The sequence below is a fragment of the Pangasianodon hypophthalmus genome, chromosome 10 (assembly GCF_027358585.1).
Source record: "Pangasianodon hypophthalmus isolate fPanHyp1 chromosome 10, fPanHyp1.pri, whole genome shotgun sequence".
NCBI lineage: Eukaryota > Metazoa > Chordata > Actinopteri > Siluriformes > Pangasiidae > Pangasianodon > Pangasianodon hypophthalmus.
This window is the reverse complement of record NC_069719.1, coordinates 6,126,559-6,149,359: the sequence shown is the minus strand read 5'-3', so window position 1 is coordinate 6,149,359 and position 22,801 is coordinate 6,126,559. Positions and strand designations below refer to the sequence as shown.

General features: G+C 38.2%; 2 protein-coding genes across 3 annotated transcripts in view; both read left to right on the top strand.

The window, feature by feature from the left end:
- Positions 1-326: 326 nt before the first annotated feature.
- Positions 327-13,250, top strand: nipal3 (NIPA like domain containing 3). 2 transcript variants are annotated; one of them, XM_026944270.3, is made up of 11 exons: positions 327-551; positions 966-1,034; positions 3,859-4,030; positions 4,197-4,256; positions 5,687-5,832; positions 5,926-6,022; positions 6,919-7,054; positions 8,234-8,322; positions 8,493-8,556; positions 9,332-9,426; positions 10,340-13,250. In XM_026944270.3, exons 1-11 carry the CDS (start codon positions 492-494, stop codon positions 10,522-10,524), a joined length of 1,173 nt encoding a protein of 390 aa, XP_026800071.3. In that variant the 5' UTR covers positions 327-491; the 3' UTR covers positions 10,525-13,250. The 2 variants fall into 2 exon arrangements, with proteins under 2 accessions (XP_026800071.3, XP_053093694.1); XM_053237719.1 differs by having other exon boundaries at positions 3,859-4,034; positions 4,201-4,256.
- Positions 13,251-15,875: 2,625 nt separating this feature from the next.
- The window catches only part of rcan3 (regulator of calcineurin 3), a 35,081-nt gene continuing 28,155 nt past the window's right edge, over positions 15,876-22,801 (top strand). Inside the window, exons 1-2 of the mRNA XM_026944183.3 lie at positions 15,876-16,021; positions 18,517-18,743. Coding sequence (XP_026799984.2) covers positions 18,537-18,743 — 207 coding nt within the window. The 5' untranslated portion in view covers positions 15,876-16,021; positions 18,517-18,536. The remainder of the gene's footprint in view (positions 16,022-18,516; positions 18,744-22,801) is intronic.

Genomic DNA, 22,801 nt, shown 5'->3' with positions numbered 1-22,801 from the left:
TATGTGTTGCAAAATCAAAATTTATTTATTTTTTTTTTTTTTTACAAATTCATTATTCCACAATAGTAGTCCAATCCTTACAGTGACTGCACTTTACTTTTATTAACTATTTACTGTAAAAAAGCGACATATTACGGACTACGTCATCGATTTCGAGGAGGTATCGACTCTGTAAAATAGAAGAAAAATAATATTCAGTTTAGAAGCATATCTTTGTAGGTAGCTTTAATGTCAGCGAATGAGGTTAATTAAAAGACTGAACTACATTTTTAAAACACGAAAGAGAAAATAAGCTAAACCGGAAACCCGCCCATTCTGGCTACAGGTGTAACCGGAAGCGGAAGTGTTTATGGACGCTGTTGAGATATGCTGACAGTGAACGGGACTATCTGAAATAATGAGTTGAAAATTAAACTTTTGAAGGGTCTGGTTCAAGAAACAACAACAGGAAAAGGGATGACAGAGTGACTGTACTTGGAATATTAATAATAATGGCGGGTCCGGTTCAAACCGGAAGCGTGTACGCGGCGAACGGGCCGCTCTCCTATACTGTGAGTATTGTTTATGTCTCCTGTGTTATCCTCATACAGAAGAGTTTACAAATCAGACACGACATGCTTAAAATTTTATGCTGTTTTATAGCTGTTGGAGATGGGGTTTAGTCACCACATCCTCTTATAACACCAACAGATCTGGTGTGTTTTGTTATAACTTAATATTTAAGACTTGGGCATAGGGGGTGTGTGTGTTTTTTGACTTTATGCAAATCTGTAAAAAATAAATAAATGTGTCGGACATTTTTTTTTTTAAATGTGAATCAGTTAATCTGGTTCTATATGCACTATAAGTTTATTATTGTCATTGCATGCTGTGTACATAGCCAGGGAGACGTATCCCAGGGTGTTGTATTCATATTCATATTCATATTCATATTTAAATTGTTTTTGTTTTTATTTTACACACAGGACAACCTCATAGGTACATTGCTGGCTATCATCGGGAATCTGCTCATCAGCATCTCTGTGAACATACAGGTGGGTGTGAACACACACTGACGCGAGCTGTCAAAAATAGCCTTAATTTCCAGGCAGCTCTAACAGGAATGGGGAAATATGACGACACGCCCGAGTTCTCGCGACAAATTACGTAATTCTCGTTATACTGTACGTTTGTGTGTTCATCCCGGCTATATGTACGGAGGAGCAATTATTCCAGGCAAAACTGGTTCCCAATTAAAAATGTATTACATATTTAATTGTAAAATGGCAAGTCATTAGTATGCTATCTGGTGAGTCAAACATATAATTGAATACAAATCTGAATCATTTAATTATTTCCAAAAGTCTTAAGAAGTCAATAAAATAAATAATGATTAAAAGACAGTACTACATTTTATACAGATACAGACATCCTACCATGGGTTTCTGTACTTACAGACTTTACTTCTGCAAACCCATAAATTAATGCTTCATCATCTATTGGACTCCCTTTATGCTAATACGATAGCCTATCAAAATATTCTACCTATACATTTATGGTATTAATAAATAAAGCATGGTCCTTCGTATAGATACAGATGTTCACCTCTGTGCTTTCTGAGGTTTGCTCTTCTACGATTGTGAGCGTGTTTATGTTCTTGACAATGAAAAACATCTCCACTAGAAAACCTGTCCTTCCTAAAATGCATCAAACAGACATAAGCTAATAATACATCAGACACTGCTCTGGTAAATAAGCCACGCCCCTTCATTAGCATATAAGTACATAAGTGAGGAGATTCATAAAGGTAGTGTGAGTTAAACAGGAAATAGATAAATGGTCAGACATGGTCATTTAAGTCATTTTAGTGATTATTTGACATAGGCTTTTCTTTTTTATATATATATTTTCATTAGATAGAATGTCAGTGACTTTTGCTGTTTTGTTTGTGGATTTTTTTAATTATGCTGTTATCATCCCAGTACATTTTATCCAAAGCAGCTGCAAGTAAAGGCAGGCGGTATGGTCAAAATATTGTTCTTAAGGACCTTTTCATAATACACGATGCATATTAAAATATTTTACCAAGTACCCACAAGACAACCAGGAGACATAAAACAAAATGAAAAGATTATGTTATTTATTGTCATCAGAACAAATTAGTAAGAAAATGAGAAGAACAATCTGGGAGAGATTATCAATATCAAGTTGAAATCCTGATGATGCCACAGGCAAAATTGGCTGTTGTCTCTGGGTGGGAGGGATAATATACTTTCTCTTCCCTGTCAGTCACAGTGAGACTAGCCAATCATGGGCAAGTGTGAGCTCCTGTATGTGGAAGAGGGCAGATAGCAATTTCCTCCAAGTGTGTTACGCTGTCCAGTGACACAGCACAAGCAGCATTTCAAAAAGATGCAGCTGATTGGCTTCACGTAGCTCAGGAAGCATGTGTTAGCCTTCACTCTCCCTGGTTAGTATCTGTCAGGGGATAGGGGAGAGCTGGTTGGGAATTGGCAGATGACCGAATTGGGGAAAAAATTACCGGAGAACATATGTGTAAGGAGAAATAGTGAGAGTCATGAATTATTTAAAAAAGAAAAGGAGCACTCAGTTGTCCTACAAACACTAGGCACACAGGGGACAAAACAATACATACAAAATAAAACAATATTATACTAATAACAGTTTTATACTATGCATACACTCTATAGTATATAACAGGGCATAGTACTATGAGTAAACTCGAGCAACTCAAAAGTGTGCAAAAGAGAACACACCTAGATAGATAAGTACACACCTAGAAAATATACACACACAGTGAGTATTGTAGGTTGTGAGAGGATCTGCAGAGCAAACAAGGTTGTTTGCAGGCCCTAATGAGTGACTCTGTTCTGCTGGTGTAGTTCCATCAGGTCACGTTGTAGGCTAGAAATGTAAGAGGAACAGGCATGTATAATATCATCCAACTCTGTGTGTTGCAAAAAAATAGTTTTGCCATATTGCCCATCCCAAGGCAAGACATTACAATTGCCTATGGTTATTTTGTATTTGTGGCAGTTGATTTTTGATATTTTTTGTACATTTTTCAAAAGAAATGACAATTTCTTATGCAAACAATGTCCCGTCTAATTATGCATAGATATACTTACTTAATAAAATCATAGGAGATGTTTCATCTTTTTTCAGAGAAAGGCTTTTACAGCCTTTTATTTCTTGAAGTATAATTTTTTAATCAAGAAAATACCATACATTGTGTCATTTTGTAGTATAAATCAAGGAATTATGAACATTTTGAGACTTTCCTCTGTCATATACTCCTAAATAGGGTTAGGAATGAATGTGTAAAATTTTATGAATGCCTTTTGTGTGATTTCATGTGCTTCCAGGCTAGTAAGTGTTTTTCATTTTGCTTTGTCCTGTAAGTCAAAATGAGACAAATTTGCCACATAACGCAGTAAATGAGCTTTTCATGGCAATATGAGATGATGTCATTGTGTTAAGTGGGTGGAGCTAAGCCTTCTTCAGCGTTGTTAACTTTCAGATGAAGAAATAAAAATGTTTCTGTTGAGATGTGCCATTTATATTACTGCAGTCAGTGTAAAAATAGATATTATAAATGCAATTTATATTTAAAAAAAAAAAAAATCTGTAAAATGATTGACATGACATTTTTGTTAGTAGTGTCTTGTCTCTATTCAGCATCACTAGCCCCCTCTGCATAGAGGAAAATAAAACCCTTTGGTTACACTTACATTTATTGTATGTAACTGTGTTAGTTAATCCTAACAACATAAAAGGATCTATTTTTTGACAAAAGACATAATTTGTTCATTTCCACTAATGGAATTGGGTCTCTCTCTCTCTCTCACACACACGCAGAAACAAAGCCATGTGGTGTTGGCAGGCACTAAGGATCCGAGGCAGTACTACTGCACAAAGACGTGGTGGTGTGGTCTTGTGCTGCTGCTGTTCGGAGAAGGATCCCTGTTTGCATCCTACGCCTTCGCTCCGCTTTCTCTCATAGCCCCCCTCAGTGCTGTGTCTCTTATAGGCAAGTATTTTCCTAACATCTGTCTCACATTAACTCAAAACATTTACAAAGACCTGCATAATAAACTACAACATAATTAATGCGTGAGTAATTAAATGATATAATACAATGTCCAAGATAATCATGAATACAACATAAGGTTTTTGTTTTTAAATTCCCTTTACAGCCAGCTGTATTTTAGGATTTCTGTATCTGAGAGAGAAATGGAAGCCAAAAGAGTTTCTGAGTAAGTGCTTCATCTTTGCTTCTGCGTCCCACTACTACTTCCCACCTTTTCTTCATCCTGAGTGTGCACATACACTGTTGCTGCATTCAGCTTACCTCAGAAGTATGAAGTCAGAGTTATGTCATTTGCGACCTCCGTGCGTTCGAGCTAAAATAGGGAAAAACATCACCTCCTCCATGTTCATCTCTTGTTGACAATCTAGCCAGATAACTATGATGAGTGATTAAACTAAAACAAATACTAGTATATACAGTATAACTCATTAATAAAAGTAAAGAAGTGCTTCTTTATTTACGACGCCATTTGAAATCGGAGATGAGGAGACCATCCCAAGTGTCCAAGCAGGAATTTCGAGTTTAGGGGGTGTTTTCTTAGTTTTTTTTCCCCATAGTTGGAGGTTGGAAATTACGAGTTTAGTCGAATGCAGCATTAGTAAGGTGTAGGGCTGTAACGATGCAATGTGACACAAAAATGGGACTATGTACATCGTGGAAATCAGCATTCTATTAATTCTACTAATTACGCATCTAATGCAGTTGCATTGTTTGAACACCAGAGCTCCCAATCTGCGCAACTCATAGAGTTAAATAGGGGTTGCAGCACTGAAGACTAGAAGTCAACCGTGGAAGTCGGGCATTTTAGCCAACTTTAGAGCTCTGTTTCAGATTAAAATAACAACTCAGGTGCTGCTCCAGAGCTCATTATGTTTCAATCTGTCATTTTGCCCAGGTCAGAGACTTTGTTTATTTAATCAAATTTTTAAGAGTATTAATTTATTTATTTTTAATATATGATGAAGTACGTTTTTCAGTACTTTTCTTTTTTTTTTTTTTTTTTTTTACAAAAAATACATGTTGTTTTGCATTGTTTATTATTCAGAAATAAAAAAGGTCGAATCGAACATGATTCGAATTGTGAAGCTAGTATGGTGAATCGAATCAAATCGTGAGTAGAGTGTATCGTTACACCCCTAGTAAGGCGCCTTTTAAGGAAAAGGGGCAGAACTGAGCAACTCTGCTTCAGCTCAGGGCAGAGCTTATTTCAGGGCCAGAAAGATATAAACAGAATTCTGAAACAAAGAAACTAGCAAGACCCATTCCATTATAATACATTTATTGCAAATAATTTTGTTAAATGAACCAAAATTATATGGTGATTATATAAAGATTATTTAACGCTTTTATATATTACAAATTGCGCCTTTAAATATTTTTAAAGCACTGAAAAGGTTTATTAGATGCAGTCTAAAACCCTAGGATCCAATATGCTCTTAGCTGCTCTTTATCCTTTTTGACTAGTTGTAAAAACATTTGAGTTATTAAAGAAGGCATGAAGAAAAGCGTCATTCTGCTGTCAATACTGACACCCTGCATTTTTATTGTAAAAGAATCATTTACCCATAATTCACTGCACTTCTTTTTGTTTTTCAGAGCGCTATATTTTATCATTCCTCGGCTGTGCCTTGACTGTAGCAGGCACGTACCTCTTTGTCACATTCGGGCCAAACTCTCACGAGCAACTGAACGCCGAAAACATTGTGAAGCATCTGATTGGCTGGCCTGTCCTCCTGTACCTGGTGAGATTAAAGCACAACATCCCACAGCACGTCTGCTGTTCAGAGTCAGCGATGTATCTCAAATCTGTTTGATTTCTCTTTTCTCTTCCTTAGCTACTGGAGATCATCACATTCTGTCTGGTGCTGTATTTTTACAAACAGCACAATGCGAACTACCTCGTGCTCATCCTGCTGCTAGTGGCACTACTGGGTGAGGGACATTCAGTCTTTTTTAAGTTTTTATTTTTACAGAAGTCTATTAACTGTTAATCAGAATGCACATTTTGCTAAAAAAAAAAAAAAAAAAGGAAATGGGAGCCAGTATAAACATTTTGTTTATATGATGCTTCCATGTTCTATTAGCAAAGTTAGAATTTATTAGGGTGTAGGAATATTATTATTTGTATTAATGGACATAAATGGAATTGCTTCACTTCTTTTGGAATTGCTTCTTGTATTAAATAAATGTTAAACATATCTTTATTTTTTGACAATAAATTTTAAAAAACAGAAGACCGGAAGCCATCATTAGGCTATGGGAACCACACGAACAACTCCAAAATAAAAAATAAAAATTTTGATACAGTTATCACATAATCAGCTCCAGGGTTTTCTGGTTTGATCCTGAGCTCAGCTTACTCTCTGTGCAGAGTTTTGCATGTTCTCCCTGTGTCTGTATGGGTTCCTTCAGGTTCTCTGGTTTCTTCCCACCTCCCAAAAACATGCCAAGAGATGTATTTGGCTGCACAAAATTGCCCCTAGTTGAGAATGAGTGTGTGAATGTGTGTGTGCATGGTGCCCTCTGATGGATTGGCATCCTATTCAGAGTGTATTCCCATCTCACGCACAGTGTCCTGGGATAGACTACGGATCAGGATAAAATGCTTACTGGAGATGAACAAGTGAATAACATTCACATAACAGCAAGAGGAGGAACAATTAACCTTCAGATTTTTAACACCTTTAATGAAATTTGTCCAAATGCCCATTCCTCATTCATTGCATAATCTTCCATTAAGACATTTTCAGCAGAACCCCTAGAGCATTGTTCCTAATAACTGAAGTGGATTCTTCATTGTGTATTTCTTTTTGTTCTTTGCCCTTCAGGCTCTGTGACTGTCATCACAGTGAAGGCAGTTGCAGGGATGGTGGTTCTCAGCATTCAGGGCTCCCTCCAGCTCAGTTATCCCATTTTCTACGTCATGTTCGTCTGCATGGTGACCACTATCTTCTTTCAGGCATCGTGAGTCTCTCTCTGTCTCTCTCTCTCTCTCTCTCTCTCTCTCTCTCTCCCTCTCCCTCTGTGCTGTTTAACTTGTAGTTTTACATCAAACCAATTGCTAAGTAAAGAATAAAACACATGGGAACATGCTGTTATAGGAAAATAATCAACAACAGGATGGTGTGATGCATCCTCACGTGAAGTGGAGTTACTGCTGCTACCCTGAAGTTGATTGTTTTCCTGTAACAGAAAGTTCCCAAGTGTTTCATTCCTCTTTAACCAGAGCAATTTGCCAACGCTAACCATTTTTACTTTATTAAAGAAAAACATATCATACTTATTATCCAATTAGAGTTACCTTTAATGTTGTGAAACATCCACGAAACAAGTTCCTGTTTTCATTTACCTCATAGCAGTTATAAACTCTCGTTTTCTCTCTCTATTTAAGTTAATAAGCCAAAAAAACAGCTTTTTACCAAGAAACAACAAAGTTTCTCTGTCCTGAAGACTTTCTTATGTTGGAAAACTTTAAGTTACAGCTTCACCTCTGACCATTACAAAGTGCTAACACTTGAGATTCCTTCCATAAATATTAAATAAACATCTCCTTTCAGAAAACTTCACTATACCAACAATTACATATGTGTTTAATCTGTTTATGTGGAGCATCTGCCATTCAAATCCCTAAAAAGTAAATAAAAAAAGTTGTTTGTATAGAAACTACTATGACCTGTGATTTGCCTTGCAGCTGGAAATATTGTCGCTGTTAAAGAAAATTAATCAACGCCTCCTGACAGTCAGAGAACTCACAATAAGCAATGTAGTTTAACATTATTATTATTAAAGCAAGTAAAAGCTAGTGAGTTTTTGTATGCAGTTCGGACTAACCTTAACTGTTAGCTGCAAACAATGCTATTTATTAGCCATATGAACATATTTGAGAGAATCTTTTTTTGAAAACACTGCTGATTAAATGTTTTAGAATAATTTATCTGTACTGATATGATAGTTCTGAGTTCTGATTTGATAGTATGGTTTAACTTGAGGTTACGTGTAATGTGTGTTTTGGAGAAAGCATTTCATGATCTTGCATTGTGGCCTTCAGAGACTGAGCAGAAATGAACAGAGGCATTTTGATTCGTGGTCTGAATATGACTGACCAACATGTTTTGTTCTGTGCTTTGTTTTTTTTTTCCACAGATTTCTAGCTCAGGCTTCGCATTTGTACGATTCGTCCCTCATCGCCTGTGTTAACTACATCTTCTCCACTGTGTTTGCTGTTGGTGCAGGTAACACACACGGCTTGTCAGTTTATCCATCATGAAACGTAACCAACACACCACTCATTTCAGGATCCTAGTTTTCAGTGATTGCTTCTTTGTCGTTTTCTGTATATTGTGCATTTATTTACTAGGTTCATCGTGATATTGTAATCATCTTGTTTATCTTTTTAAATTAGGAGCCGTCTTTTACCTGGAATTCAAGCAAGAGGATGTTCTGCACATCTGCATGTTTTTATTAGGGTGAGTGCCATATATCTGAGTGACTTTCTCTCTGTGTTCCCTCCTACTCTCTAAAAAAGGGGGATTCTTCTTATAATATTAATTTAAAAAACATTATTTAAACTTCCTTTTTTCTAACTTCAATTAACATTTTTTTCCAATATGGTGTTCTTTCATGTATTCATTCCCTCATTGTTGTAGCTTGCTTACTCAGCATTTAATCTCATGAAATATTGTCACATCTCATCATTAATTCATCACCAGTGTCTAGACTCAATATAAATTCACTCTCCAGTAAAGAATATTGTCTGTATGACCTATATCGCAGTGATGAGAAATATGAAGTCAAATTTATACCAAAACCTCTTTTTCTATCCAGACGTTAATGTTATTAGAAAATTAATACATGATGGTGCTTATTGTTACATAATTAAATTAAATGTTAAGTACTCTTTATAGTTAATAACTGGTAGAAAATGTCATTTACCTATACAAGCTATCTATAAATAAAAAAAATTAATAATAATTTTTTAAAAAAGCACGGGTTTTTAATGAGCGGCAGAAAGTGAACGAAATAGAAGACTTAAAATTCATTTAATCATTCTCATTTTCATTTCCCCTCAATTTACATTTATCCTAACACGTCCTTGGACACGGACTCGTATGAATTAATGTTTTTAGTGTGTGAAATTAGGAAGCTATTAGGTTTGTCAGGACTTCTTCCACACTTTTAAATGCCAACATTAGAACATTTATGCGTCATTAGAACATTTATGATGTTTGGCTCTTTCTACAGATGTGCCATATGCTTCCTCGGCGTCTTCCTCATCACCAAAAACAAGAAGAAAGCCAAACCATTTGAGCCGTACGTGACCATGGACATGGTGAAAGGTTGGTGCAAGACAGATATGATCATCCAGGAACACCAAGTTAAAAAAAATAATAACCTGAAGCATGTTAATGCGGTCTGTGTAACATATTACAGGACGTAACGTGAGTCATGTCAAGTCAGCTTTACTGCAAATCACATTTAGATTAATATAGCAACAGATAATTCACAGGGACTATGGAGGACGCTCCACAAAATCTAAGGCTAGTAATCAACAGATTTATTAAAGGATTTTGTTATTTAACAAAAAAAATTAATTGTTGATTGTTGAAAACATTGATGGTATTTCCAGTGGCAGCGCTTTGTAATAGCCAGGAAGTTTTCCACCGTGAGAAGTCTTCAGGGCAGACGATTTTGTTGTTTGTGGTTTCTCAGCAACATGAAAAGCTGTATGTTTTTGTCTTATTAACTTCAAGAGAGAGAAAAAAAAGAGGCTGGTGAGCTAGCGACTCTTTATAGGTGCTATAATGTAAGTGATAACAGGAACTAATTTGTTTCACAGTTGTTCCATCACATTAACTGTAAATATAAACATTTAAAAATCTTGATGTGTTGTTCATTAATAAATTAAAATCATTACCCTTGGCAAATTGCTGTCATGTAAGAGGAATGAAGCAATTGGAGGTGTGCTGTTATTGGAAAATAATCAACTTCACGGAAGTAACACTGACTTCGCATCATGCTGCATCACATCACACCGTCACTGATTATTTTCCTATAACGTCACGCCACCATGTGTTTTATTCCTTACAGATTTTTAGAAAATGTATAAATGAGGTCCTGATTCTTTTGTCAGTTCAAACTGGTCGTCTTGTAGATTATTATTAGCATACTGACTGTTCTGCTTTATTTGAAATATTAATACTACTGTTAAATATTAATAGTGTATATATATTTCCTTGTTTTTAAACACAGGTATTCCAACGATCCATGAAAAAGGCTGGCCTGTTCAGCCGGATTATAACGGCTCTTTCTCCTACGGCACCCTCGTGAACAACGACGGCATGGCACCTGCAACTCTGCCAGTAGTGAATCAGGACACGTGTGCGTCTCCCAGCACGGGTCACCCGTACCAGACAGACGAGCTTAAAAAAGACTAGTTAGACCTCTGACTCCAGAAACAGGAATTAAGACCTGAAATGCTAAAAAAAATAAAAATAAAAGCTGACCTTATTGCTCACTTCAAGCATTTAGTTCTGTAGGCTACTGACTGACTTGCTGGACTGGAAAAATGAATCGGGACAATTCTGGAAGACTGTGCTGCAAATTCAAGCTTTGAAAGAAATTTCCAGAGATTTGATGCAATTCTGGAGCATCAAACTGTCCGAACTTCAGCTGTTTTTGAAAAAAAGTAAAAACGCAGATCCAGAAAGACACAAGTCTTCATTCCATCCTGCTGTTACTCTTAACCTGTGCTGGTGGTCAGCGTTTGTGTGCGTTTCCACTGTAACATACTATAATATACTTCACTGTTCTGGCAATCAGAGCCAAAGAAAACTTGATCCCTAATTCATGATAACTGACTATAATGAAGGTTGTGGTGAGAGTGTATGATTGTTATTTGATTTTAGAATACCATTTGCTCACATTTCATAAGGGAGGCCTATAAGAAACATATTTATTATAATATAAAGATGCCTTAGAACAAAAAATTGTAAGTTCTAATATTGCCATTCATGCCGCAGTAGGTAGCACCGGTTTGACTTGGGTTACTGTCTGTACGGGGTTTTGCATGTTCTTCTCGTGTGTGTGTCGGTTTCCTCCGGGTTCTACAGTTTCCTCCAATCCACCAAAAACATGCCAGTAGGTCAATTGGTCATTTGGCGACTCTAAATTAGCTGTAAGTGTGAACGTGTGTTCGTAGTTCCTTGAGATGGACTGCTATCCAGTGTGGTGACATTTTTCTGGCCCAGAAATTAGCTCTGCATCAAGTGTATACAGAGCTTCTTTTCCCTGAAAGGCAGCTTTAAAGAGCAGGATGGGGTCGATTGAGGGGAAGGGGGAAACTCATCAAGCTTTATAAATTATATACAGCTCCTTAAAGAGGAATAATTCAATGATGCTTTATTCAGTGTATTTTAGTGGATTTGACACCACCACGCCTTCATTCCTTATCCAAACGCTATGCATCCACGTCTACTCGATGCTGCTATAGCATCAGTTTACTCTTGTCAGTATACTCACAGTCAGTCATGCGTCTAGAATAATGTACCTGGTTCTAGATCAGCAGCCTGTAGGGATTTTTTTTGTAACTCCTGTTGTAGAATTTGCAGTGTATTGCACAAGGTTGATTCAGAATGACAGACGTATGGGTGTGTGTTGTGATCAGTATGTTAGATTTGAGTGGACGATCTAACAAGTGTAATGATTAGAATATAAGGGAATTTGCACAGATGTGTAAACAATCAGCTTTACTCACTCACACTCCAGTGTCTGACTTTTGCATCCGTCTTTGTTCTTTCTTGATTTGGGTGTAGAGGCATGCAGTTTCTCTGTGCTCCAGAGAATGGCTCTTGGGGTCCAAACTATATTTCTGTATGTCATAGCAGTAGACAAACTCAGACATTTTGTTTTTGATTAAATTCAAGTGGGTTTAATGTTGGTTTGAGTTCCTAGTAATAAACCACAAAGTTGTTGTGGTGACAGTGGATATCTCGTCTGCCGAGCTAGTCGTAGACACTGTGATTAACTATGTTGCTTACGTAAAGGTCATGTGGTATCAGGTCTGTCTTACTTGCATGTTAGATTAATTGTAAATCATTTAAAACGACAAACAATTCTCTAAAACTAGATAATTAGCGTGAACTACTTACGAAGCTTTGCTAATGGAGTACATTATGTAAACGTAAATAGCTAGCTAGATAATGGTGCCATAAAACAAGGTATTAAATATAGCAAGATGACTTGTTTTACACTGAGTTGTCATTGGAATAGCTACATAACTAGCTAAATAGCTATCTAGCTTGGTAGTCAGCTATTATTACTGAATAAGTATTAAGTAAAATAAGGTATTTAGAAATGTCCAGAAAATGGAAGCAATTGTGGAGCATAAAACTGTCTGAATTTCAGCTGCTTTTGAAAGCTACTGCAGGACTGTTAAAGTTTTCATAATCAACCTAATCTTAACTCTCATTATTTTTATATTTATTATGAATCCCAAACATTTGTCTTCCTGCCAATGACATAAGCATTCACAAATGTCTTAATGAAGGTATAGGTGTGTTATGAATGTTTTATGAAACTCATTAGCACCAACCTTACACTGAGGTTTGATCAATCGAGGATCTCAGATCAGATGTTTTTTCTGAGGTCCCTCATTGATCAACATGCTTTAAAAGCCTTATACTGTCATTGGCCTTAGTGCCTCTGGTGAGAGCTTGTGGAGAACACAGTTTACCGTTTATACCGCTAATAATTTATTTCCATGTCGTGGTCACTTTATTTCTGAAGGTAAACTTGTAGCTCTCTTTTGTGAAGGGAATTTAATTTATTGATTGTTTCTAATCGTTTGTGTAGAAAGAGTAGAAAGGATCTTACTTTGTCTTACTTTGCAATCTGTCTTAATTTGCAATTCCAAAGAAATCATCACTGTCTGGACCAAAGGGGAAATGTAAAAGTGGGTAGAAGATTTATGTCAGACTGATGTTTTTCTGGGTAACACTAATTAATCTTGGTTCTTAACTGAACACTGATTTGATCTGTTGTTGAAGTAATAAGAATGCAAACTTGGAAGAACTATAAATGGTACTTTTTGATTTGTGCTTGATTTCTGCAGTGTGACTGTAAGTGTTCCACTGTTGGGCATTAAACTCTACGCTGCATTCCATGTTAAGTGTGTGTGTGTCTCACAGATGGAAAAATTGTAAAAATCTTCTTGTAAAAAAAGTTTATTAGTAATAAACTTTTATAGAAGTTTGGTTTAAGCCCTTTACAGGGAATTGTATAAATCTTTATACAATAGTGATTATATCAGGGGTGTCCAATCTTATTCAGAAAGGACCGATGTGGGTGCAGGTTTTCATTCCAACCAAGCATATGCCACACCTGAGTCTACTGAAAACCAAGAACAACTGATTAAACAGGTGGAATCAGGTATGGTTCCTGCTTTATTGAAATGAAAACCTGCACCCACACTGGCATTTTTTGGATAAGCTTGGATACCCCTGGACTATAAAATTATAAAAATGTATTAAGTAATTAATATAATAATAAAGTCAAAGGTAAAGTCTTTATTTGTCATTTGCACAGTTGACATGCAAAACTGCAATTTTCGTGTTAGCTCCTCTTACAAATTGCTGGACATGTACTCACCATCCACTTTATTAGGAACACCTGTGCACCTGCACATTCAAGCAGTTATCTAATCAGCCAGTCATGTGACAGCAGCACAGTCCATAAAATCATGCGGATACAGGTCAAGAGCTTCAGTTTATTTTCACAACAAACTTCAAAATGGGGAAAAAGTGTGATCTGTGTGACTTTAACTATGGTGTGGATGTTAGTGCCAGATGAGATGGTTTGAGTATTTCATAAACTGCAGATCTCCTGGTATTACACAGAATGGTGCGAAAAAAATAAAACATTGCTTGAGCAACAGTTCTGTGGGTGGAAATGTCTTGTTTCAGAGGAAAATGGCCAAATTGGTTCGAGCTGCCAAGAAGGATACAGTAATTCAAATAATCACTCTTTATAACTGTGGTGAGCAGAAAAGCATCTCAGCATGCACAAAACAAAAATGAACCTTGAGGTTGATGGGCTACAACAGCAGAAGATCACATTGGGTTCCACTCCTGTCAGCCATGAACAGGAATCTGAGGCTATCATAGGCACAGGCTCTGGACAGTTGAAAATTAGAAAGAAAAAAAAATCACCTGGTCTTTTTCCAGTCTCCTACTGTCTAGTTTCAGTGACTCTGTGCTCATGATAGCCTTAGATGCTTGTTCTTGGCTGACAAGAGTGGAACTTGATATCGTCTTCTGCTGTTGTAGCCCATCCACCTCAAGGTCTGATGTGTTGTGCGTTCTGAGATGCTTTTCTGCTCACCATGGTTGTAAAGAGTGCTTATTTGCATTACTATAGACTTCCTGTCAGCTCAAACCAGGCTCATTCTCAGCCTGCAGACCTTCCGCACACTTTTTTTGCATCCTTCTGTGTAAACCCTAGAGACTGTTGTGTGTGAAAATCCCAGGAGATCAGCAGTATCTGAAATATTCAACCCAGCCCATCTGGTACCCACAACCATGCCATGGTTAAAGTCACTGAGACCACATTATTTCCCCCATTCTGATGTTTAATGTAAACATTGACTGAAGATCTTGACCTGTATCTGCATGATTTTTTGTATTGCATTGCTGCCACATGATTGGCTGGTTAGATAACTGCATGAATATGCAGGTGTACAGTTGCTCCTAATAAAGTGGATGGTGAGTGTATATTTACATACAGCATACAGTAAACAAAGTATATACAGGGCACCAAAAACTTTAAAATACAAAAACATAAAATATAGGTGTATAGTGTACATAAATAAGTTTGCAATGCAATTGCCAAGGATGATATTTGAGCTGTGCTGTGCCACACAGTCATGTGTGCATGCAGCCTTGAGGACCTCCTGTGCTGAGGGTGAGAGAGGAGGACATGAGGCTGACTACATGTGACCACATGTGGCCTACCTGTCAGAAAGTCCTAGATCCAGCTGCACAGGTGGCTGTCCAGACCTGTGCTGGTGACGAGCTTGGTGGGAATGATGGTATTAAATGCTGAACTGTAGTTGAAGAACAGCATTTTCATATAGTTGTTCTTCCAGGTGGCTAAGGGAGTGTGCAGTACGAGGGTGATGGCATCGTCAGTGGACCTGTTGGCACGATACGCAAATTGCAGGGGGTCTAATGCAGGGAGGAACCAATGAGCTTTAAGATGAGATCATTAAAAAAATAATAATAAATCATATATCAGACCTACCAGTTTTGTGATGCACATGTTAAATGTTTTTTTCCTTTTTTATTTCACAAAAAACGTTTTAAAAGTTTCTTCTAGAAAAGATCAAAGAAAAGGAAAAATTGAAATAAAAGAAAAGATGCGGTGTTTTTAATAAAAAGTCATATATTCCCCATACTTAGCCCAGTCTTTACTTGTGTTACATATGTTCCACCACATAAATTGTTGTAACTTCTGTTGAATAAAACACTTTGGGACGTGCTGTTACAGGGAAACAACTTTGGTTTGGTCATATCGTTGATTATTTTCCTGTAACAACATGTCCCATGCTTCATTTCTAACACAAATGTTACATACTGCAGCTTTAAAGAAGCCAACAGGTGTCTGCGACCGCGCGTAATATCAGTTAATACCGCCTCCTTTCGCGAGCTCTAATGCCATTGGATGATTCGATCAGAAGCGTGAATTTGATTGGACAGTCATTGTGTCAGTCATTACGCTGAGCATCCTCTGAATCTTCTTCGGTCAGGAGGAAAGGGTTTATAGGCCGGGTAATTAAATTCACAGCATTCTGCCATGAAATGGCGGCAAGCGCGAGGTGAAGGCGATAGACTCTGACTCCAAACGCCGAGTTGTGGATTTTATTTTGAATTTGTTTCGGTAAGCGCTTGGTTAAATAACGTGTTTGTTTTTGTCAGCTCTGGCGGATGTGGTGCTCACCTCCTTAAGAGATAAAGTTGTCGACTTTTCATGTAGTTTATTGCAGCGCGTTTTATGTAGCGACATTTTGTTTATTATCCGCTGTGTCTGTTTTTTTTAGCGTATTTACAACATGGACGCTTTCCGTGAGGTGAAACTGAGCATTATAGGTCTCCAGGGGCTGGTCCTTGTGTTGTTTGGTTAAAAATAATAATGTGCATATAAATTTAATCGCATTTGTGAAGCCATAGTGTGAAAAATGACACATTTTTATCCAGATTTTTGCCTGTTAGATTTTTATTTTTATTATTATTATTATTATTATTATTATTATTATTATTTTTAACCTATAATAAGATTAGTGCTGGATAAGAACTGTAATTGCACTGTGACCGCTAGATGGCGCTGTTGTACATGTAAACTGCACTTTATCAAGCGTACTTACCATTACAGGTGTAGCTATAATTACTGACTGTAGCCCTCTGTAGCTATAACCAGCACAGGTTATCATTAGTGGAACTGGAACCCCACTGACCATGTATCGTTTTGATGGTAGACCAACACTGACACTAATATGATGATATGAGCAGAGCTCGGGTTAATGTCTGTGTGAAGTTTCACATGTTCTCCTGGTGTCCCTACGGGTTTCTTTCTGGGTTCTCCGGTCTTCTCCAACCTCCCAAAAACATGCTGGTTCGCTAAATTAGGCAACCCTAGGTGTGAAAGTGTGTGTGTGCGCGCACAGTGCCCTATGATGGACTGGTGTCTCACCCAGGGTGCACTCCCGCCCCTCGCCGTGCCACCCAGGGTGCACTCCCGCCCCTCGCCGTGCCACCCAGGGTGCACTCCCGCCCCTCGCCGTGCCACCCAGGGTGCACTCCTGCCTCACACCCATTGTTTCCAGGATAGGCTCTGGATCCACCTTGACACTAACCAGAATAAAGTGCATACTGAAAACAAAAGAATGGTGAGAAAATATCAGGTACATTAGTGTTGCTGAGCTTTTTAAACACCTCAGTGTAACTGCTGGGTTGAGAAACAGTCCTCAAACCAAAAATATCCAGCCTCTGTTGTTATAAACTAACAATAATGAAGGCTAGAGGTTGATTAACACACAATGCATGCAAAAAATCTATGTGGCCTTGAAATTAACATGGGGTTTAAAAATGCCAGTAGCACTGCTGTACCTGATGTATCTCTACACACTACCATGTCGGTGTCATTGCTGTGCTGAGAGTGGTCTCACTCAAATCTGGACAGCAGTGATCCCTTTCCACTAATGGACAATGGACTCAAAAACTGCACATAGAACTAAAAAAGCTACAGTCAGTAATTTTTCAACTACAGAGCGATCTGTATGGTAGTTGTACCTGGGGAGGAAAAAAAGACAAATTATTGCAGCTACAAGGTGGGTGTACCTAATAATATGGCCACTGAGTGTATGCTATATTTGCTCAGGTGTTAAACCTGTCTGTGTCGCTTGAAAAAGAGTCAAGCCAAAAGAATAACTCGCCATACCAGACCTAGACTTCTCTGCAGTAGAATTTTTGTTCTCAGTCTCAGGCTTGAGATCTTAAACACTGAATGAAATGAAGAGTCATGGTTAGGCCATGTGTTGCTACTGGGATGTTATTTAAGTACGGAATTAAACACAACAGGACTTGCTGTTATTGGAAACTGCGAAGTTGATTATTTTCCTATAAGAGCACGTTATACTCTAGTCTCTTAGTGTTTTATTCCTCATATAGCACAGCAATTTGCCAAGGCTAACATGTAATGTTGAATTTCTGAGAAACACATTAGTTCCTGTGACAACTTACGTTATAGCAGCTATAAACAGCTGTTCCCTTACTTTCTCTTGAGGTTAATGACAGAAAAACACAGCTTGGTAATGAAAAACTACAAAGTGTAAACTCCTGTAATGAAGAAGGCAGAAAACAGTTATAGCCCTGACACTGGAGACTCCTTCCAAAAATGTTAAATAAATCTCTTCTTACAGAAAACGTCACCATGATTGCAATTAGACATTTTTCTTTAAGTAACATGTTTTTTTTTATTCCATTTATTTATAGGCTGAGCTTTTCTGGGATGTCCACACACAATTTCCGGTGAATTAGTATAGAAATGGTAACTTATTAGAAAGGGCACATTAATATAACCCTTGCATCTCGCAGTGCTATTAGAGATGCTGTGTTAGAAATTTAATCAACACCTTCTGCCCAGTCAGAATTGAGAATTCAACAGTGCTGTGGTAAAATAAAAAATGAATACCATTCACTATAACCACTAAGAATTCTCTTTCTATTAATCCTGATTTTAGGAACATTTAATCCTTATCTTCTGTTCTGTTGAAATTTGTTGAAATACATTTGTCAATTGTGGTGAGATATTACCAAAGGAAATGGCCTGGATCTTAAACAAAAATACATCTTCACTGTCTCTGTCTGTAATAACAGTCTACTGGCCAGGCAGGCCGATGAAGATGATGCGTGATGGACTGAAGTTGTGGAGTAACGGCTCAGAGGCCCACAGCAGTGACCCTGAGGAGGATGAGGATGAGGAGGAGATGTTGTTTGGGGAGAATGATGAAGAGTCAGAGGACATGATGGACTTGAGTGACCTGCCCACCTCACTGTTTGCCTGCTCTGTACACGAAGCTGTGTTCGAGGAGGACAGGCAGCGGGTGAGTAGTGTGTGTGCGTGTGAGAAAGAGGTCCACAGTGAGGTGATTGTTTGCAGGTTTAGTGTAACATGTCTGCATGTGAGTAACAACTGATATCAGTACAGGCTAAGCTTTGCCTGGATCAGAAGAAAACACTAAGAGGGCTTTCACAAATCCAACATTCAGTCTATTGGAATCAAAGGACAGGTGTGGACAAAAATGAGTGATCTGAGACTGCCTGTCAGAGGTGGTGTCATTCTGCATCTGAGAGATCCCTAGAACAATATCAGAACACAATTCTACACTAAATCAACTGAAATAATGAAACAAGCCAGACATGCTCAATTTTTTAAAGATGTGAGCTGCTAAACCGAGGTGCAAACTTAACCCAAGTATCTCCCAAGTATAGATACCCAAGTATCTTATGTGAAACAAAACCAAAACAACAAATGAACCAAAAGTACTTTGATTTGGAATTGGCAAATGGACTTGTAGGTGAGAATGTGAGCATGAACCCTAAGGTTACAGCTCAGTTTGTTAGTAATTACTAGCATAAACTGGGACTGAACTAGCTAGTTCTCATCCATAGGCTAGATAAATGTTCATTCTGTGAGTGTTTGATACTGACAGCTATACTTACTTGTTAGTGACATTGAAACTGAAACATTAAGGCCACGTTCACAATGAGGTTTTGGTATCCATCGAAAAATGAACCAATATTCATTTAAATGAGAGCAATGCACTGACGGACAGCTCTTACCTACACATGCCAAAGGGTAAAACTTACCAGAGTTGAATTTTTGCTGGAATGTACACTGATGTATACATGCTTCATCCAATAGGACAGACTTGGCAAGGCTTAACATTAACAGTGACTGAAAATGTGTATATATTTTTAAAATGGATATAATTTTTACTTTTCCTGGCCTTGTCTGTGTTTGAGTGTTGTGGTAATGAAGCATCTTCCTAGAAAGAACAATTTTTTCCTATGCACGCACAAATGTGCACACACACTGCCTCAAGCCTGTAGGTCCAGCCTAGATGGCTTTATATTCTCTGCTAATGCACACATATCAAATCTAATGGACGTACTGGAAGCAGGAACAGAGTAACCTGCATTTAGTGATGCCTGGACTACATTCACAGAATGTTCCTGTGAATTAACCCATTAGTGGGAGTGTGTTTACTTCCCTGCAACTGTTACTGGAAATATTTACTGGGCAAACAACATGCATCATAATAGAGGTGAACAGCAATCACGATGATAGTTACAGGAATTTTTGTCACTTCTTTGTATTTGTGTGTTTACCGTCAAAACCTGTAATTGAATAATTTTTGTGATAAATTATAGAACATAATTTGAAGTGACATTGAGGGAGTCTGAGGTGACATGTGTAGGAGCTTGTTGTTATGGTAAATGTAATGTTTTCTTCAAAATACAGATGATGATCCATCATCAGTGTGCCTCTCAGCAGCACCAGCTCTTCTTCTGATATACTGGTGCCTGAATGAAAAATCCCAACTTTCTGCCACTGGTTGTCAGACCATGAATCTAGTTGCTACAAAAACAGTTTCTCAGCTGCAACACATACTCAGAAGACTTATTTTTTCCCAGTCAAAGCATTGACTTTAGTGTTAGAGACTGGATCTGTCAACACTTTCAATTTGTATCTGTTTTTCTATCCCATGTTCTCCCCAGTTCGGTCTTGGCAAGCTGCCACAAGTTCTCACTCACTAACCAGCTCTTCTGTCATACAACAGTTACCAACCTTTCACAAACTGCTGCTCAATGCTGTCACAGGGCAGCAGAACACACTCTGAAGAAAGCAATGTATGCCTGCTTCCACACACATGCCCTGGTGGTGCTGTGATTGACAAGGGGAGAGAGCAATGCCTTCCCTCACACCCTGAGAGTCCAGAGAGCATGACCAATTTCGCTCTCGTAGCCTCCCAGCCACGCATGGCTCAGGCATGCTCAGGATATATGCTTGTTGATGTTAAAGTACAATAACGTGTGCCTGTGTGTCAGTGTCTCCCAGAGACACCTCTCCCTGAGCTACCCTGGTATTTTTTAATTATGCTCCATTACACCCATGTATTATTTAAATTCTGACACTAGCACACTAGGTGAAGCCAATCAGTGGGTAATTATGTGGAGTTCAATGAGTTGGTATTCGAATATAACAAACACGCAATCTGCTGGGTATCTCAGACAGAGGTCTGAAATCAAGTTGAAAATCAAATCACAAGGTGGTTGGAAAAAATTATGTCAGAAGGACATGAAAGAAATGCTTTTTATTATTTCTTGTTAAATGGTAGTTGTTCGTAGCCTTCATGGACATTAATCAGAAAAGACGTTGCCGTGATGCACTGAAATTTGACTACACTGGATAGAAAGATTCCTCAGAAAACCTCATAAACTAATAAACTAAGTTCCCTGGAAAGCTTGGCTTTTTAAGAGGGTTTCTGGAGGAACCCTAAAGAGCCTCCTTTTACAGGAAGAGGAAAGGTGGAGAAAGAGAAAGTCTCTGATACACATGCTTAAAGCATGAAGGATGGACTTATAATGAATAAAGCAATCAAACATTAATAAAGCAAAACACCTGACCAGTACAGGTCACGGGCAAAAAAGCATTCTGGGTAACTTCTAGCCCTAATGTCCTCAGCGCTTGCTAACATCATACCTATTCACTGGACAATAGACCAAAAATAACACATGGGTGCATGTGTATACACACCTCTCTCTAAGCTTCCTTAAAGTTAGGCCAATAATAGTTGTTGTTGTTGTTATTATTATTATTATTATTATTATTATCATCATCATCCTGGTCAGGGTTGTCAGGGTCCTTCAGTGTCAGGGGGGGGGGGTGAGAGAGAGAGAGAGAGAGAGAGAGAGAGAGAATGAGTAACTCACTCAGCATGTATGAGGTGAAGTGTCTCGTGTATTTGTCTATTTCCTTGAGTCTGACTGGATGCTTCCTTGTTCTAATTGGCTGGATGTTCGTGGTCCACATCTGTCTTTTCCCTCTTAGTTGCAGAGCCTAGAGAACAGCACAGATCAGAATTTTCTCTCTGAGCCAATATTTTATTGAAGCTGCTGGAATTTGAAGAGAACTTTGCTTTTTTGTTATATCTGACATTTTGAAAAAAAGACCAGCACCCCTTTTAAAATCGCATTACTAAACATTTTCTACAGTCCTAATACTTGTTGAGTGCAATGGAGGACAGTTTTTTTTTTTTTTTTTTTTTTTTTTTTTTTTTTTTAAAGTGTGGACCCCTTTAGTACCAATTTATTTTAATAAACATGATCTAGTATTCAGATATTAGGCTTATTGTGTAAAAGTGTACAGTAATATACACTGATCAGCCATAACATTAAAACCACTGACAGGTGAAGTGAATAACATTGATCTCATTACAGTGGCACCTGTAAAGGGGTGGGATATATAAGGCAGCAAGTGAACAGCCAGTTCTCAAAGTTGTTGAGAAGCAGGACAAATGTGTTGGAAGCAGGAAAAATGGGCAAACGCAATGATCTAAGTGGTTTTGACATGGGCAAAATTGTGATGGCTCAATGACTGGGTCTCCAAAACAGCAGGTTTTGTGGGGGTGTTCCCGGTATGCAGTGGTTAGTACCTACCAACAGTGGTCCAAGGAAGGACGACCGGTGAACCGGCGACAAAGTCATGAGCGCCCAAGGCTCATTGTTGTGTGGGGGGAGCGAAGGCTACCCTGTCTGATCTAATCCCACAGAAGAGCTACTGTAGCACAAATTGCTGTGATACGCTGTGTGTTCTAACACCTTTCTATCACAGCTTACATTTACATTTATGGCATTTGGCAGACAAAGCTTGCTGCGTATGGGACTGTGTATGAAGCTGCGTAGTTGCAGACTGGTCAGAGTACCGATGCTGACCCCTGTCCACTGCCGAACGTGCCTACAGTGTGCACATGAGCATCAGAACTGGACCATGGAGCAATAGAAGAAGGTGGCCTGGTCTGATGAATCGCGTTTTCTTTTACATGTGGATGGCTGGGTGCGTGTTCGTCGCTTATCTGGGGAAGAGGTGGCAGCAGGA